Source organism: Eublepharis macularius, chromosome 19 (assembly GCF_028583425.1).
Source record: "Eublepharis macularius isolate TG4126 chromosome 19, MPM_Emac_v1.0, whole genome shotgun sequence".
Taxonomy (NCBI): Eukaryota; Metazoa; Chordata; class Lepidosauria; order Squamata; family Eublepharidae; genus Eublepharis; species Eublepharis macularius.
In genome coordinates, this window is record NC_072808.1 from 5,236,675 (window position 1) to 5,256,423 (window position 19,749).

The 19,749-nt window shown below is 41.5% G+C and overlaps 1 protein-coding gene across 1 annotated transcript in view; it reads right to left on the reverse strand.

The window, feature by feature from the left end:
- The window catches only part of ATF7 (activating transcription factor 7), a 93,211-nt gene that overhangs the window by 50,264 nt on the left and 23,198 nt on the right, over positions 1-19,749 (reverse strand). The window contains exon 2 of the mRNA XM_055003358.1: positions 14,856-14,919. Within this exon, the coding sequence (XP_054859333.1) occupies positions 14,856-14,903 (48 nt within the window). The 5' untranslated portion in view covers positions 14,904-14,919. The remainder of the gene's footprint in view (positions 1-14,855; positions 14,920-19,749) is intronic.

Consider the following 19,749-nt stretch of genomic DNA (forward strand, 5'->3'; position numbering starts at 1 on the left):
CACAGTTAACTTACCAGGCTGTAGTTATGCCAAGAGTAAAAAAAAACCTGTCCCATTGCAGCAATCTCAGAACTATCCACAAAAACCACACAATGACTTAAATAATTATTGCTGGAACCCTACAAGTCATGAAGCAAAGACAAGCAATGGAGGAAAACAAACCTCTCCTGTTAAAAGACAGTGATTTTATTATATTAACAGCCATTAATACAACAATTGTGAACCAAGCTTGCATTGCCGGCTTAAGCTTCTCTAGCAACTCTCGGGAAGTTTAGGTTGGGGAACACGTTCTAGGGCTCCCGTTTGGGTACAGCTGGGCATAGCCCCAGCCTGGCTATGACACTGGTGTCTTGGGATGAAAGGATGCAGCCTTACATCAGAATCCCATGTTTTCTTGAAGATTAACAGGCTTCTTATTCTGCATCAGTGCCTATCCTGTGAGATGACCATGCTAAGGAGATGTACTAGGAGGCATCTTGTCACTGATTGAAAACCTACATGAACCACAAGGCGGGTGGGGCACGGTTTCCACGCAGGAAGTCCCGGGTTTAATCACTGTTATCTCCAGTTAAAATTTTTAAAGTTACAGGAGATGTGAAAGACGTCCACCTGAGATTCCGAAGAGTAATTTTCCAGAATCTTCAGGTAAAACAATCAGTTTATATATCAAGGGTGGCCAAACTTGCTTAATGTAAGAGCCACATAGAATAAACGTCAGCTGTTTGAGAGCCACAAGACATGATGCATTGAAGTGACTTCAGATGAGGAGGTGGGTTTGGGCGAGTGTCCTGAAAGTGACATCACAGAAAGGGGTGGGGTTTTGGTGCAGTATGCTGGAAGTGATGGAGCTTGGGAAGAGCCATCACCTGACCTCTGATTTGGAAGTGACATCACAAAAGCGACATCACATCCTTGCTAGGCTTCACCCCAAAAGTCCCCAGATATTTCCGGAGTCAGACCTGGCAACCCCGACATTTTTATTGAAAATATGAAAGACATGGGAAGGAAGGAAGGAAGGAAGGAAGGAAGGAAGGGAAAAAGGAAAAGGGAGGGAAAGACACGGAAAGAAATGAAGAAAGGGAGGGAAATAAACTAGACTAAAATAAAATGTATAGCCACAGCAATACTCGGAGACATCTGGGAGCCGCACAATATGTCTAGAAGAGCCACATGTGGCTCCCGAGCCGCAGTTTGGCCACCCCTGTTATATATAATGTGAAAGACCTTTTACCAGAAACCCTGGAGAACTGCTGCCCGTCAGTTGCTGACCTTGATAAACCAATGGCACTGTACTACTGCTGTACTATACTTGGAATTTTAATCTGTTTTGCCCTTTTTAGTGTCACAATCGACACATTTACATTTATAAGTGTCTTTGGGAATACTGCATGTAAGGAGCACAGTGTTTCGTATCCGTGGAAAAACCATACATGGAGTGATTAGTGTAAGTCAATGTCAAGGTGTGAAAGGGCCCAAAGGTCTGTGCCAAACCCTTCTATCTGGTCTTCAGTATCAGTCACAATAGACTGCTCAGCCTCCTCGATTAACAAAACGCTTGCAAAATGCTCACACGGTATGGATGAACAGTGTCTGCCCTCTTGGGTAAAAGGTGAAGGTTTAAGCGTGTCGTTGTCACACCTGAAATCAAGCACACAGCCTGCAGTCTACATACATTTGTCAATCTGGTGTGGGTTTTCGAATAGCTGCCAAGGGCAAACACCCAGGGCAGGCCTCATCTAACCAGTCTGTATGCATATATTTATATTTCCATTTCATCAGAATGACAGGCTTCCAACAACATTTGGAAGGTTTATTGGACTTCATGGAACAGTATTTAGCCTGAAAGTATGAAATGTTTTAAACACTTGGGCCCATTCTTGAGCCGCGAACTCAGAAGTTGCGAGCTGTGAAAACCCAAAATGTTTAGTTGCTTTTCTTACTCTGATGAAAATTATGGGAAGTGCAGAATGCTGCTAAAGCAACCCTTAGATATTTTAAAAATAATCCCAGGACTTCACAGATGTTATCCCCAGAGGAACAAAACAAAGATACATGTAGAGTTTTTATTTTCTTTATTTATATCATTTATAATCCACCTTTTTCACTGGGACTCAAGGTGGATTACATCGTGTGAGATTAGTACAGTCAGTATCAAGGATATTTCCAAACACTATCAAGGACATTTCCATAAACAATGTCATAGGATTTTACAAAGACATAGCATTAGCAAGGATCCCATACAGAGTTGAAAAATTGCTGAAAACAGAATCAATTCTAGGACTGACATTAGATTACATGAAGCACAGGTAATATATAGGAGTACATATTCAAAGCAACAGATAATACGCAAGGAACCATAGTGGTGAAGTCTATGGTCCCTAACTCATTAGTAAAACATCTGAGACCCCCTCCCTACAATACTTCCCTCCTATTTGAGTAATTCAGTTTTGCATCGATGGCGCAAAGCCAGGAGAGTGGGGGCTCTCCTGATCTCCTCAGGCAGGCCGTTCCATAGGGTGGGGGCCATCACAGAGAAAGCCAGTCTATGGGCTGCTGTTGATTTCACCCATGTGCAGGCTGGCACCTGCAAGAGACTCTGTTCAGATGAGTGAAGCTGCCGTGCAGGGACATAGGGAGAGAGACAGTTCCGTAGGGATGCTGGGCCAAGGCTGTCAAGAGCTTTGTATGTAATAACCAATACCTTGAATTGAGCACGGTAACTGATAGGTAGCCAATGGAGTGACTGTAGGATGGGAGTGATGTTCATGCTCCTGCTTGCGAGCCGCAGCATTTTGCACCAATTGGAGCCTACTAGTTAACTTAGATGGGAGACCAATGTATAGTGCATTACAATAGTCAAGTTTCGATGTTACCATAGCATGAATCCAGGTAGCCAGGTTGGCTGTGTAGAGGTAAGAAGCCATCTTCCAGGCTACTGTGAGATTGTAGTAAGCATTTTTTGTGGCTGCCTTAACTTGTTTTTCTAGTAGCAGTGCTGGATCCAGTATAGCCCCTAGGCTCTTAACCCAGTCTGCAAGGGCCAGACGAACTCCATTGTAAGTGGAGTTATGACTGACAAGCACAGAATGGAGGGGACAAGAAGGTTGCCTGATGTGTCTCTGGTAAAAGTCAGAACAAGAGCAGTGATTCATGCCAACACAACAGGCATTGTCTTCACATCTAAAGCTCTCTTGTATATTCAGAGATCCTCTGATATGTAGTAGTAACCTTTATAAGCCAGGCTGGTATTATCATCCCCATATAGTAGGTGTAAAAACTGAAGCAGAGTGACTAAAGCGAGCGTCATACTGGCGACTTTAAACCTCAGAGACTCTTAGTCACCGCTATAACCAGCACAGTACAGGAACCTGCTTTACAGCCGCTATAAGTGTGTGCTCTGCATCTCTGGATCAGGGCCTATAGGTTTTAAGATTTCATGACACATCCAGAGCAGAATGTTATCAAATGGGTTGGCTCTTATTCAGAAAGGATTTGGAAAGCTGTCCGGAGTAATTTACATTTGACAGACAAGCGCTCGTGCGGACACAGCAGAGCATGTGAGGGCTCAACTGGTTCTTAAAGGCTGTAATGAATTCTCGCTGTAAGAATGATTAAGCTTCCAGGTTACTGGAAATGCTGCTATTAAACAATATTTAAGCCTTTAATTATATTTTAGAGCACAGAACACGTTATAGTGCTTTTGTAGTTAAAGGTCTGTCAACATTTCCATTTTAAACCTTCATTTCTAAGGGGTTTATAATTTGGCCATAAAAATTCATTCTAGGCTGGAACTTGGCATACAGGAGTTCGGCTCAGGAGCTTTTTTCTTTATTATCCAATTTGGTTTAAATTGGTTTGGCCATTTTTAAGTTATAGGCGTGTTAAAAAATAAATGTTCACTGGCTCCAGATGACTTTTCAAGCTTATTATTTTTTTAAAAATTAGCTTTATACACAGAGTGACCCCACTTTTGACTGAAATACAAAAGGGGGGGGGAATGCTGTTGCAGTATATTGCAAATACAGGACAACAGCCCACAGTAACATATGATTGAAGGGTTAAGATTTAAGACAGCAGGCTTCTTCCACTCTAAGGTTTCAGGATATGGATGTTGATGTAAAACAAAAGATCTATTCTAGACTTTGCAGACAGGTTCCTCAGCAGTGGAGCCCGCTAAAGCAGATCCATGTGTTAAAACCTATACCTTTTCTTTCAGAGATGAAGACTAACGTCTACAGCTGTGTTTCTGCCAACCCGGCACTTGAATCTTAAAAAGTGTCAGAACCAGCCTCAAGAATGACTCTGTAGAGTAGCTTGATGCCTACTGGTTCTGCTCCACATCTCACTTCTCCTCTGCGCCACAAGCATCCTTCCTGAACAGCCATTACCACCCCTATCGTGATTGCAGGGCTAGGTGCCGGCAAATTCACAAAAAACTATTAGCACACAAAAATGTTCCTTAGCCCATCCTTATTTAAACCCATATTAGTAATCTGTGGCACATCAACAGAAAGTGTGTTGGGAGAAGGAACAAAGAAACCCAAACCATGTTTTCTTTCCAAATAACGAATGCTTCCCGTTTGCTTAGATGGGGTTGAGTTCACACACTGCATGAAACCATAGTGTAATTTAACTGTGGTTAATTAGGGTTCTTCAAGCCAGGAAAAGTGACGGGTGCTCTGCTGGTTTATTAAAAACAGTCTTCACTACATTTACATGTCACGTATGAATACAGAAATCCTGGCTTGTCCCCCGGCAACACTCTCCCAGGTCTTGGGGAAAATATAACAAAACCAGCACTTGTTAAAGCATGCCAGCTATGAGTTTAAATTTAGTATTACTAACTAACCATAGATCCAGAGGAGTTAGCCGTGTTAGTCTGTAGTAGCAAAATAGAAAAGAGTCCGGTAGCACCTTTAAGACTAACCAACTTTACTGTAGCATAAGCTTCCGAGAACCACAGTTCTGACTTGCATCTGACGAAGAGAACTGTGATTCTCGAAAGCTTATGCTACAGTAAAGTTGGTTAGTCTTAAAGGTGCTACTGGACTCTTTTCTATTTAACTAACCATAGTTTCATGTGATATTGGAAATGAGCCACAGACTACTAACTAAGCAGAAATATACAAGTCTGGGCTATATGTTACATTTATTTTTTGTTTTATTTATGTCATTTATAGTCCATCTTTCTCACAGAAACTCAAGGCAGATTATGCAGTGAGATTAGTACAGTCAATATCAAGGACATTTCCATAAACAATGCCATAGAGTAAACAAACACAAGTTTACATAGACATGGCATTAGCAAGAATCCAATACAGAGTTGAAGAAATGCTGAAACAGAACAGAAGCAATTCTAGGGCTGACATCGGACCACATGAAGCAGACAGAGGCTGAGACGACAAGATGCCTTCACATGCTGGCTCACATATGAGTTAGATATTGGATAAACGTCCACTTTTTAAAGTACTAGAGAGTCACGCCATATGGAGGAGGAAGGACTAGTAGCATCTACTTGGTAGCATCTACTCACATTGAAAAGCAGGAATGACAGAGCAGCACAATCCTACGGGGAAGGAATACTGGCAAAAAGGACTACACAGGCAACTGCAAACACTTCGCTGAGTGGAAGGGGATTCTGGGTAGAACCAGCGCTCTTCCTTTCGGCTTAGTCAAGTTATCCGCTGGAAAAGACTATGGAAGAATCTGCCTCCTCCTCCTCCTCCACTTCTGTTCAGTCTGCCTAGGGAAGGAACACTGAAGTACACTGCAGGGAGACGCTAAACAAAGACAAAGATTTGTTTAGTAATAAAGGATACATGCAGAGGGCTTAAAGGGACGTGCAGGAGGAGGCGTCTCATTTAACCCTATTTCCTCTTTTCCTTCCTTTGGAGCCCCCATCGCCTGCTCCCCTTCCCTGCTTCCTTCTCTCCACCCCACTCACCAATTACAACTTCATCTGCCCCGTCTTTAGCTTCCTCCCTCTTGTTGCCTCTACACAGGAGAACTGTGTCCCAGTTGTGAAGCGGCAGCCACCAGGCTGAGTTGCTTGGTTGGGAACCTGCAAAGACTTTGCAGGGCATACCTTACTTTCCCCATATTGCCCTCCCCATACTATTTTCTCTTTTCTTCCTCCTGGCTACCCCCCATATTCTCACTTTCCTCTGCTTCGCCTGAAGCAACAAACCCACCTTTTATCTGCTCCCCATCTTGGGCTATACTGATAATTATTTACATCATTTAAACCCCACCTTCCTCCTCCACAATGGGGACCCAAAGCTACTTATATAATTCTCGTCTCAATTTTATCCTCACAACAACCCTGTGAGGTAGGTCTGCAAACATGTGACTGACCCAAAGTCAACCAATTATCCCTAACGGCAGAGAGGGGAGTCGAACCTGGGTCTTCCAGATCCTGTCCTGAAACTCTAACCACTACACCACGCTGGCTTTTGTATGGTGGCGTATGCTGAACAGGAGGAAGCAGCCAGGCCTGGATGAGTCATGCAAGCTGCATGATAGCAAGTCACCTCGGGGTTGCTGCGGGGCCTGGCCCCAGTGAGTCCCCCCGATAAGCTAAAACAGCCTTGGGAATAGTCTTTGCAAGATACTGGATGGGGAAAAAAAACATGTTCAAACATCCAAGAATGGCTTGAGAAAATTACAGAAACATTTATTATGATTAAGGTTTTTTGTTTTTTTTACAAAGTGGAAAAAACATAACTATTTGAATCACTACGAAGATTCTTTATAGTCTGCACTGGAGCAAAGGTGTAGTAATGGGTATTTGGGGTTTTTTTACATTATAATTTTTCTTTATTTAAATCACAAAGAACAACACAAAAACGATAGACAACAAACACAGAGGACAAAAAACATTCTAAAAAGAAAACACAGCAGTGGTATTTGGAATGTTATTCAGGCATGTGGTATTAATACTTTGTAAAAAAATGCTCTCTCTTCTTTTTCTCACTAGTGTATGTTATAATTTAAATTTTAAAAAGAGATAGCTATACATAAGCAACAGGGATTGGAAATCAGAGCCACTTTATAAATGGCTACGTGCTTGGGCATACCCAGGGTTTTTGTGTGTATCTACCCTTAATATTTTTTTTGCCATACAGGAGACACATACACACCTCAAGAAGTATTATAGTCTGCTTTTTAAAAGGCTCTTCCATTTTCTAAAGCAATTTACCCACAAGGCACAGATAGAAGCCTAAAGCCCATTTGGGCACGCACTAATAGATGTTCATCTTGGGAGAGGGGAATCCCACCCATCTATGTTTGAAGAATGACGAGAAGAAGTGGGTAGGGGGAGGAATGGCTTTTACAGCCAAAGTAGACATGATAGTAAGAGATTCATGAACAGATCTGCCACTTTTAAAATTGTTAACAGCAGCCGTAGGAGGGCTCGAATTACATCGGTTTGGGGAGGGGGGGATTTTCCACCCTCAGCTTTTCAAATTGACACCCTCTAGCTTATACCTGGCCATAGCAAGTTTTCTTTGGCTCTAGGGGCCAAAATTTTAGGCACCAGACTCATTTTTCAAACTTTAGGGTTTTGTATCTTAATGACAAAGATTTCTCATTATTACTACCACAAAATCTACTACTAAGCAATTCACAGCTTCTCGTAATTTTATTCAAGCTGTAGTACATAAATAAATATGGCGTACGCCTCGGTGCCATCATCAAGAAAACCCCATAATAGAACCATTGCTGAAAATACAAGGCACTGCAATGAAACTTCTAGGTGCCAGGGATTTGTCAAATCTAGCGTATACACTTTCCCCTATGGGACAAAGTGCTTGGGGGCGGGGCAGGGAGAATTAAAATGAGGCAAATTATACGTAAACCCCTGCAGCACCAATCTGGTCCCACCACCAACACTTACTATTAACATGGAGGTCCAATCACAGACTTTCTATGGCAGTGTGTAAGTCCCTAAGCCAATGATGGCTTTTTCGTAAGGCTTTTAAGTACTAGCTGCCATGATGTTACAGGCTTTTGACAGATACCTAATATTTGGCAGGCCTCAATTCAATGTGTCAACAACTGCATATTAGTCTTAAAACTCTTCTTTTGCCAAGCCAATGGCATGAATGTACCCCTAATTTCAACCTCCAGTAACCAGTCTCCTCCCACCCCTTAATTCAGTGCAGATGGGACCGGATGAGGGCTTCCCTACGATCACATGTTTTGCCACTAAAAGTCAAAGACAACAAGGGCAGACCACCACTGGAAAGCCGACTGAAGGAAGGAGAGGGCACCTTCCCCCTCTCTCAATCTTTTAATACAAGAGCTTGTGTAACAGGAATAATCTATATTGGTTTGTATTATACTGGCTATAAAACACACCTTGGCTTCAGTGCCATGTTTAACCAATCACAGAAGCCATTTGTTGGCTCATATATTACAAAGCAATAGAGATTTAAGGGATAATGGTTATAGTGGCAGAGTATACAAAGCAATAAACTACTTTTGAGGTTGGTTAAATGCCAAGTGATGCTGAGGGCTTCAGTGCCATAAACATTATTTCTATTATATGACAAGATAAGAGGATACAATAAAGCACAAAGAAAGGGAGTCATTTTCTGGCCACATAGAGGTTCTGAGCTTTTGATTTCTTGGACTTTCTACAGATGACAGTCTTAGCAGCATAGGCTTAAGGGGAATAAATTGTCCAAGAGGTAGGTTTAAAAAGCAGACAATTGTTTGAGGAAATGGCTTGTATAAAAGTAGTGATGCGATCAGACTCTAAGTGGTGATTTGTGGTAAGTATTAAAAACTGAAATGTTCCCTTTTTTTTTTTCTTGGTAGCTGTCTAAATTCTCTACCTTGCAGCATATAGTCAGTGTTACTGCACCACCCATAAAAATTTCTCTACTACACAGCAGCTGTACTGGATAAGGCATACTAATGACAGCCTTCTACTTTAAATACTTTATAATGCTATCTACAAATGCCATATGTTTGGGATTTAATAAAGTGAGTGGAAATAAGAGGGGAATGCATACCATTAACAATGAGCCACTATATTTTGCAACAGCTAGAGAAGGATTGAATTGCACCTTTCGACGGGGAACTTATAACATCTCTTTTTTGAAACGATTTGAAGTTGGAGTTTAATGATACTGCGGCATGTGCAGTATCACTCAGTAAGCCTGTGGCAGAATTCTGAAAACACGCCAAAACATCAGGGCCGTATCAGCGGCCTCCACTGAGAGTTATCTAGGCTGAACTTCTACTCTTGGCAAAATGACTGTACAATTGCCAAAACCCCGGTGTCCAGTGCTTCAGTTCACTTGGCCAATCATTTTGGTCATTCGTATAAAAAGCTTCTGCCAATAGACTGGCAGCTGTACCCTGAAAGACAGTGGGCTGAGCTGTGAACTGGCCATATGATATTTCACTGTGAGCAAAAACCAGACTGAATCCATATCTCTGATGTGGCCATTTGGTTGGGTGAAGTGGCTATTTTTCCTCTTCCCCGGTGAGAGCAATTTTATGCCTCAGACTGTTAATACAGGAGTGTATTTCAGTAGTCTAATGAGAAGGTTGCATCATTATACAATTTTAGTCAATACTTTTCCTGCTTTAACCACATCAGTAAAGTTTACTGCTCACATTCAGCTCAAGTGAGGGTGTGTTTTATTATCCCTGTATTTTAAATAGCTTTAGAAAATCATTTGAAGAACTCACAAGGGAATGCCCAGTACCTTTATCAACAGGACTATTCTAATCTGACACTTTCAGTCAAAGCCTAGAACTGCTTTTCATAAGATGTTGTGCTCTGTGCTGTAAACACCACAGCATAAGATACACATTATTGCATCAGTGATATTAAACTGTGACGTCTCCTTACAAAGTATGTGTAACTGAAGGCTCATTATTACCATCTACAGCCAGTTATTGAAGAGGTAATCCCATCAGAATTACAGTCGCAAGTAAAAAAAAATCTGCAATACGTTTGCATATTTTTGATGGAATTTATGTAGCCTACATATTATTGTCACAGACACTCCGAACGGCGAAGCACAGCTGATCGATGTACACATTTATCCCGCAGTGTTCTTATTTCAGAAATTGTTAGAGTCATAGCTTTTAAGTTAAACATTAGGAAAAAGCTTCCTACCTATCATCACGGGCTAGAAAGAAACAATCTAGGGTATATCCTTTCTTGGAGGTCTTCAAGGCAAGAGTTGCTGGGCGACACATGTCTTAAGTTTAAAACACTTGGTAAGCACTTAAAATATTCCTGAAAGACAATGGTCTAGGAACACCATCTCATTTGCTTCTTTGGTTGGATTCAGCAAGTTCCCACCTCATTACCAGACATTTATCATCACAGGAAGATGGGAAATAACTATAAACAGATTCTAAGGAACGAACAAGTGCAGCATGTACTTGCACTGCCACCCTCACTCTAGATTTCTGCAGCTTACCTAGAAAGATGGAAGCCTTCAAGTCTACTGCTTGCTTATTGAAAAACTCTAGTTCTGCTCTTACTGCTTGGTATCTGAACAACTCCAACTGGGAACAGAGAGAGAGTTTGCGGGCCTCTTCCAACATAATACTTCAAAAGTGTTTTCCTTCTACGGAAGTGCTTTTGGAGCGACTTCCATATAGAATTTTACAAGACAAAAATGTTAACTGATGCAGCTATATGGATCTTTTAAAAAGATGCCGTGGTCAGGGTACCGGAGTTTTACTAGCGTCTACTCAGAGATCTTTCCTGCAAAACTCCAACATGCAATGGGCTCTAATGTGAGGTTTCCCATGTACATGCCTTCCTCAGAAATGTTCAAAAGTAAATCCCACTAAGGAAATAGTATTAGAAAACCTGCACCCTTTGGTTCTATTGTGCGTCTATAACACTGTATTTTAACTAGGTAAGTCACAGTACCGTATTTATTCTTATATTAAAGAAACTCTTGGGATGGATAGTAGCTCTGGTTAACTACTGACTGATGTCCTACAGTTGGACAAGCAGCTTTTGACTAGGCAGCTCAGCGCTAGAGGGTGACACGGGAAATTCTGAAGCCAGCCAAAAATCATTAAATTAAACCACATATATTGATTCAGCCATTTTGAAGCCTTTTAAAGGCAAGAAACATTTGCTGTTTAATAAGATTTCTCCGAACCATAAAGTTAGACACTTATCTTTAAAAAAACGAAGCTAGGATCGCTCAAATTCTACAAGAAGGGTGCAGGCCACACTCAGTATTGAACGAAATCCCTGGCATAGGATCATTCCTCTCCACTCCCTTTTCACAGAGACATTCTTGTTAAGCAACCAGTTTAGCACAGAGGTGGGGGAGGAATGGAAAGACTTGTCACCTGTCCCTCTTAGAAAAGAAACCAGATAAACGACCTTCAGCAGAATCTCGGTATATGCAGCACATTTAGAACTCAGCTGTGTCACACCAGGCTTACTGCTGGGAAGCGATCATGTACAGAATCCAAAAATAACAGCCATTAAAGACCTAGCAACCAAAAACATGTTTACAGGCCCATTAAAAGCCCAGTAGTTTGGATTATAGAGCAGAGGGGACAACCAAATCGGTTTTAGATTTTCACCTAATTGCCACAGCACTTTTTGGAAAAATCAAAAAATGGAAGGAATTTGTAATGAAACAGTCAAGTGGCAATGTAGTACATACCCCCCCCGCCCTTTACCAAACATCACAATAGCGAACAGCTATATCATATCTGGAACAGTTTTTCAAGACAAAAGGAATGGCAGCAATACTTTTCAATTTGTATTTCAAACTTACTCTTATACCAGTAAAACAAGCCAACAGCTCGTGTGCGGCTGCATACCACAGTGTTTCACAAATTGCAAATCAAGATTTTTATTATGTCCGATTTTCAGGAAAAGTGAGAGCGGAACACAGTGAGCTCTTTTTTTGTCAGAGCTAGGATCTATTACAGGATCCAACTTCAGTCTATTCTTCTTAATCCAAAGTTAATATCTTAAGCAAAAATATATTGATATAGATACGGAAACCATCTACATCTTCAAAATATTATGCACAGTCCGGAGTGCTGGCTTCCAAAGTGTCATACACTGGTAAGCAGCAAATTAGATTCCAATTAAAGACATACTGTACATTAAAGGATTTACAAACTCCATTACAATGAGTTTTCTTCTGCCTTTCTCACTATAGGAAAGAAGGGGGAAATGAAGGGCTCGTCACTAAATGCAGACAGGAATGCTCCAACTTGATCACACCATTTTGAAGGCTGCTAAATGCTCCATGCTGCAAATGTGTTTCCAGGAGGCTGACCAAGTGAGTGCCATAACATTAAAGAAGTTCACATACATTTGCAAATGCATAGAGACACGTGCTGATGAGCGGTATTTTATCTATCTGCAGGTGTGCATCTTCTCTTCATACATGTGCTGGGAAACTGTCCCGAGGGGCATGCTGGAAATGCTCTTGCTGCACCAAGTGTAAAGCGCCCTGACTTTTCTGCAATATCTTGTTGCAACAGAACAGAGAGTCCGTCAAGCCAAATGTTAGCTGTTGCAGTTTAGTCAGTTCATCCATGTAATAATTTTGTCATGTTTCTTAACGTGGATGGAACCATTTACATCTCCTGCCCCTAAAATCATCCTGGTGTAGGCAAGTCCCTATGTAAAGAGGGCGGTCATATTTTATACGTTAGCCAATAGCCTCCATGAGTGTGGAAGCTAGGAGCGGGAAGCACGGAAATTTCTACCGTTCAGCAAATGATTGTCTGAGGATTCAGATATCAGATTTATACATGCAACTACACAGAATGGCTGATGCAAATAATGACATGTAATGGTCGAACTGACTCAGCTGTCTGAATGCCTATGAGGTGTACCGATTAGAAGGGAACCAATCCATTAAATTTCTGCACCGTACTGTATTGGCAGGGCCCTCTAACTGTTTCAAATACAGACAAACTGAGCCCTTGCAAAATGAACACAATCCTGCAATTTTTTGTTTTTTAATTCTGTGGTAAAAAAGTAGCTGAGGAAACAAGTAAGTTTTGAGAGGGGTTCAACATTGCAGCAGAGGAAAAGGAACTGAGCAAGAAGATACAATCCCTCATCCAGGGCTTTTTTTCTGGGAAAAGAGGTGGTGGAACTCAGGACTGCACAATGACGTCACTTTGGGTCAGCTGGAACAAGGGGGGAGTTTTTTAAAGTTTAAATCGCCCTTGGCGAAAATGATCACGTGGCCGGTGGCCCCGCCCCCTGATCTCCAGACAGAGGGGAGTTTAGATTGCCCTCCACACCGCACCACGGAGGGCAATCTAAACTCCCCTCTGTCTGGAGATCAGGGGGCAGGGCCACCGGCCATGTGACCATTTGTAAGAGGTGCCGGAACTCTGTTCCACCACGTTCCCGCTGAAAAAAAGCCCTGCCCCCACCCCTTTAAGACATGCACAGTCCAGAGCTAGTGTCCTGTGGAAGAGGTCTTTCCACCAAAAAGCTAGCTCTACAAGTTTCCAAACTGCTGCCTTGCACAGGCACAAAGCCCATTAATGTGGCATACAGAAACAACAAAATAAAGACTGCTTTGGCATTCGTGGCTGGGAGATTTTGTGGGGCAGCAGCTATAAAGAAGGGGATTTTATAGATAGAGGAGCTCGAATGGAGGAGATTTCACTAATGCAGTTAAGGAAGGAAAGAACACTTGCTGGATGCTTGCTTGAAAAAGTTTTTGTATTACAGATTTGGAAGAGGAAAGTCATCAGCAGGGCACCTTTATCCTTCAAACAGTTTTTGTCTTTCACAGATCGGTATACTATGATATTTAATAAGCATTTACTCAAGAACAGACCTGACGGATTTCAGTGGAACTTTATGTACACAGAGAGCTGCAGCCTAAGAGCTGCTTCGGCTGTGCACTTACTATACTGAGGGCCACGTTGCTGTTTCTAAATGCATGGTGCTCTCCATTATTCAAACACAAAGAAGAATCATTTCTGGCATGGCAACATGCTCTTTCGTACTTGTGTTCCACACATACAAGACATCACAAACTTCAGTGTATTAAAATGCCCAGCTGATCGCCAAGATACTTTTTAAAAAATCCATTACCCTACGGCAAAAAGGTTACTTATCCCCCTTGCGTCAGATTTCTCCATCGGACAATGAAAACACTCCCAGGCAAAATGACAATGCAATTTGTGTCCATAAATTATTAAAACGGACAAAAGAAAAGAAACGCTTTCTCTGTAACTCTAGTTTAAAGACTCACAGCGTCCCATCGCAATCCAGGTGAACTTTAAAAACAAGAGACACGGCATGGTGCAGTTGACAGACCTGAAGCTGACAGACACCAGTTCAAAGCACCTCTCGGCCGTGAACCTTGCTGTGAGCCAGTTTCAAGCTGACCTACTTCATAGGTTTGTTGTAAGGATAGAATGGAGGAAGGGAATACGAAGAATGCGGTCCTCAGCTCCTTGGACAAAGGGTAGGATAAAGATGTACAAAACAAATACACGTGACATGCTACCTAGCTGGGTAACTTCTTTGGTTAAATAAGCCCTGAAAGAGACGCACATGGTTGTTACCAGACAACAACAGGTATGAGGTTTGTTCCTTCTGAACTCTGTGTATATTATGGGGTGGGGGAAGGAATCAGGAGGAAAATCAGTCGAATACCAACATAGCTCAGAAGCCAGGCGAATTTCATTACTTCAGAGCTCCTGCACTTGCTCGTAACCTGGATTTACACACTGAGAATCATCCGATCTGATTACCTCCAGTGATCACGTAAAACACTGGCTTTAAACTCTTTGCCTTAGTGATAAAACAGCCACTTTGATTCACAATGACACACTTGCAATAAAGTATACTGTAAACATACCTGTCCACAGCCTGGGGCACTGCACACAAACGGTCTGTCGTCTCCCATATTTCTCACAGTTAAGCTACATAGGACAAAAAAAAGAGAAAGAAAATATTAAATAAGCCAAAGAGGAAGGTGGAAAAAATTAGATTATCAGTTGTGTAGGGCTTTCCAGGAACGCATTTCATCAGTTGGGACAATGTAGGCATTTAGGCAAATCATTCCTTGAGGGGCAGGGAAGGTAAAGAGACTTCTTGGGCCCACCTACTCAAAGAATTTGAGGGGGGTGGGTTGCAGGTGAAATCTCAAAGCTCTCTCCTCCCTGATTTTCCAAAGCAGTAGCCAGAAAAGAGAAGTTCCTGTCTGCCAACCATGATGTGTAATCATACATGCAGACACCATTGTGGGGATACTTCTTTTACTGCAGATGGCAAAGAACAAGAAACAGAAAAGATGACGGGGAAAACCGGGGCCAATGATGGTTGGCTTTCCCAGGCCCCTGTAAGCACAGTGGTTAAGTGGTTCAACGGCTGCGAATCAGCACTCCACTGGTTCAAATCTCACTACTGCCACGAGCTCAGAGGGTTGCCTTGTGTAAGCCCCTCCTCTCAGCCCCAGCTCCTCAGCTGTATTGTGGGGATAATAACACTAACTTGTTCACCACTCTGGGTGGGGCACTAATCTGTCTAGAAGAGCGGTATATAAGCACAGTTATCATCATAATCTAGCACCTTCCCATGTTCTCTGTTGCTGCTTTAACACGAGCATTGACTTGCATGAAAATATTTCTGGAAAAGGGCAAGTACCCCTTGCCAGGGACGGTCTTTTAATACTGAGAAACAGGCTGCTGTAGACAGCCCAATCTGCTCTGTTCCAGCACTTGATGCCAGCCACAACTTGAGTAGCAAATGACCAGAGCAGATTGAAGCCACTTTCACATTTAGACCAGAATGATCCTGAATAGATCCAGTCCCTAAAACAATAACTTTGAACAGAAAACTTATTAATGAAGTAGAAATAACCCGTTCCCTCTTTGTCTTCACCCTCACTCCCTAAGTAACCTTTTCTAAAATGAGGGTAAACTGGGTTATTTAATAACAAGCACTTTATCACCATCATGCAGAAAGGTAGGTAAAAATATTAGCCCGTTTTGCAATTCCCTTCAACCTCACAAAAGTGACATACGCATTTATAAAGTGAGTCTATACAACAAGAGGCAGCACGTACAGCTAAGACGGAGGGAGATAAATCCAACTGTTCTTGATGCAGGACTGATATTTTCAGTGGGAGCGGGCTAAAAATTTGTAATTAATTAAGGGATTATAGGAGTAGTGCTCCACTTTACAAGACCATAATCTAGCTCCCTGGTGGATAAACTACAAGACTGATGGCAAGAGTAGTTTATTACCGGCTATAGTCAAGATAACAAAGCCTCAGTCTTATTACGCTGTAATTGAAGCTATTCTTATTAATAAAAAAGGAAGAGTAAATAAAGAAAACCCCTGGCATGTAAATTCTAAAAATGATGGTACCATCCACACGAGTTTTTTTTTTTTAATAGATGGATTCTAAAGGCTACAGTAAAGCGAACGTTATCTCTTCGGAGAATTTGCTGTGCAGACGTATTGCAATTGTTTATGTCGCTTTCAATAATCTCTCCATTTGAGTTCAGGACTTGGCAACGGCATGCTGGAAGCTGAGCAGTGGTCTCACGAATGCAGCCACTGTCATGGCGTTGGGGGGCAGGATTGGTTTAGAAACACAGATTCTTCTAAGACTGCTTTACATACAACCAGGGCTTTTTTTCAGGGGGAACGTGGGGGAACGGAGTTCCGGAACCTCTTGGAAATGGTCACATGGCTAGTGGCCCCGCCCCCTGATCTCCAGACAGAGGGGAGTTTAGATTGCCCTCCGCGCCGCTTACCATTTTCTCCAAGGGCAACCCACTGAGTTCTGCCACCTCTTTTTCCAGAAAAAAAGCCCTGCGTACAACGTGTTTAATACAAGCAAATTAAAGACTGAACACACTCACTTGTACCCAAGTACATGAAAGACAAATGTTTGTTTATTTTGATATCTGGGCCCAAGTACTGGAGGGAAGGGAGAGAATGGCCTAGGTTTTGACCATACTGCTACGCTGTAGTCTACTTGCATCACTTCAAAAGTAAAATACATTTTTTTCTTTTGTATCATGAAACTGAGCCTGGAGAAATTATGCCCAGTCCATCATGTGTACACTATAAACGTACACAGTAAACTAGCTATGTTCCTGTACACGCATTCACTTCCTGTATTACTAGTAAGTACCTGCTACATTTTGAGCATGTGCCCAAACACAGCATGTGTAAACATACCTGTATTTAGCAAACGGAACACAGCTATAAATCCAAAATACAGGGCTAATAAGAAACAGACATTTTTGAGGATTTACAAAAGTCCCCTAGAACAAGGATGGGGCAACGATCTTGCCAATGCTTTATATCTTTATGTGAGGACTGTGCAATCTGGATCACAACACAAATGAGAAGTGCCTTAACTAGTAAGAGAATGCATTCCATCGAAGCATGGCAACGTACTACACGGATCTAAGTGCGTAAAAATGTAAATATAATATTGAATTTTGACCCTATAGCTAAATAGGGGATGTGTTATGCAGCAGCAAGCATTTACAGTTATAGCAAATTAATACAGAAAGAGACCTATAGGGCTCATTAGAATGGAACACACAAATTACCTCTCTCAAAGAGAAGATTGGCTGAAAATTAAGAACTTAAAATTTGGTAACACCTCGCAAGCATTAGACAGTGATCCAAATCCTATCCATTTCTATTTTACCAAACAGGGACAGAAGGCCTCAAGTCTAGAATGTGGACTACATTCATATTTATTTAACATATAAATGTTAAACCTGTAACATACCAGGGCTAGAAAAACATTTTAAAAACATTTTACATTCTCAGCACTGCCTTATAAAACCAAAAATTCAAAGTATAGAAAACCTTTATACTAACATACAGTGGACTGAAATCCAAACTGCTTTTACATCACATGGATTGTGCATCTCAAAACATGACACAGACCTCCATAAGCAGAGATTTCAGGAGCTACAAGCTGGGCCAAGGGAAAGTACCAGTGTAACAGTTTACAATGGGCCAAGCTACAAGTGACGAATGACACTTGAACAGCAAGTGTATTCCTCCCTGTTCACTTGCCCTCCATTTGCTCTCCATTCAATCCACTTGCCGTTCAAGTGTCATTCGCCACTTGTAGCTTGGCCCTGAAATACACTGCCCACACTACTGATTATATTAATTACCATAGTTGATGTTTTCTTAAATAGTTCTGTAAGAAACAACACTGCAGAAAGTCCCCTCTAACAGGGAATTCAAAGCATACTGCAGCCTAGTTTTACAAGAAACCATTTTGATTCCTGTGATATGCTCATCAGGCCCAGGCTGAGGGCAAGCAAGGGCACTAAGAGAGAAGCCACCAGACTTATGCTATCCCACTCAGGGAGGCTCAAATAATTCCTTGCCTTGGCATCGTTCACTCATAGTTTGAAAATTCCCATTGCATATCACAATATAATTCAGTGAAGAATGTTTACACATTAAAAAAAATGTGAAGAACTGAAATTCCCACTTGAGTATAGGGGGCCCAGAAAGAGCCTTGGAAAAAGTAATGGCTTGTGATAAATTATATTTTATAAACAGAGCAAGCCCCATGCATACAAGACGTTCCATGCTTTTATAGTGAAAACGAAGGAAGCTTATCACAGTTCATTTAAACCTCACCTGTCAGTTTATCTTAAGCAAGCAGAGAAGTGTAATGTACTTCCCTATGGGAAGCAACTATTTGTGAAAGGTCTTCAGCTACAGCCTTACTGAGGCTAGCAGAGGGTCAATGTTCATAAGTCACAAGCTTTAAGAAGTACTGTGGGATTTACAAAAATTGCAGGGATGTTTTATTACCCCCACCCCACCCCCCGGCACTCAGAACACTTTGGGGATTTTCTGAAGGTCTTACATGACAGCATAAACCTCACTACAAAAATGATTATTAGGTGACTTTGTACATTATGAAGAAAACACTACCATCTGAATGCACAGAAACTAATGTATTTAGCCTGCAGCTTTTCAAATGCTATCTGAAGGTATATAACATAGGATCTAGAAGCACATACTTGTGCATATCCCCTCTGTGTAGCTCCCTCATATATTGCAAAGTAGTATTTGGCTAAAAATGCTTCGCAACACCTCCTATTGAGCAAGGATATGAATTTATCATTAAACGCACGTGGCTGTACTTCGGCCAGAAAGCATCTAACAGAAGTTTTATAGACAAGCAGCATTGACTCAAACCCATAATTATAACAAAGTCAAAACAACACAAACAGCTAAGATCACAGCAAGGAATGGGCAGGAAGATTAGATAGGTTTACAATACAGCAGCGTCTAGGTCAAACACTATTTATTTCACTTATACACCACCTTTCTCCCCAATAGGGACTGAAAGCAGCTTGTCATCAACTCTCTTCCATTTTAGCCAAATACAAATTAAATACAAAATTACAAATATATCCAGTACTAAAGGAGCTGCAAATTGCTGCACACGTATCTTGAGGGGGGGGGGGAGTTGAAAACAGTAGCTACAAGTTTGTAGTAAAGAAAAGAAAATGTAGTATTTGGACAGAAACAGTCTTATACATTCATAACAGGGATAGCAGCATATTTGGATACTGAGTTAAACTTTTAAATACTGAAAACATTGACATACTTAATAGTGTATCATCTATAGCATATTAACTGCTGTCAAAATTAGTCAAATTTAAATAGTAAACATATCCTTGAAAGTATGACGTCTGTATATACAAGAACTATTATGCTTTCCATTTTTACATGAAGTGTTCACA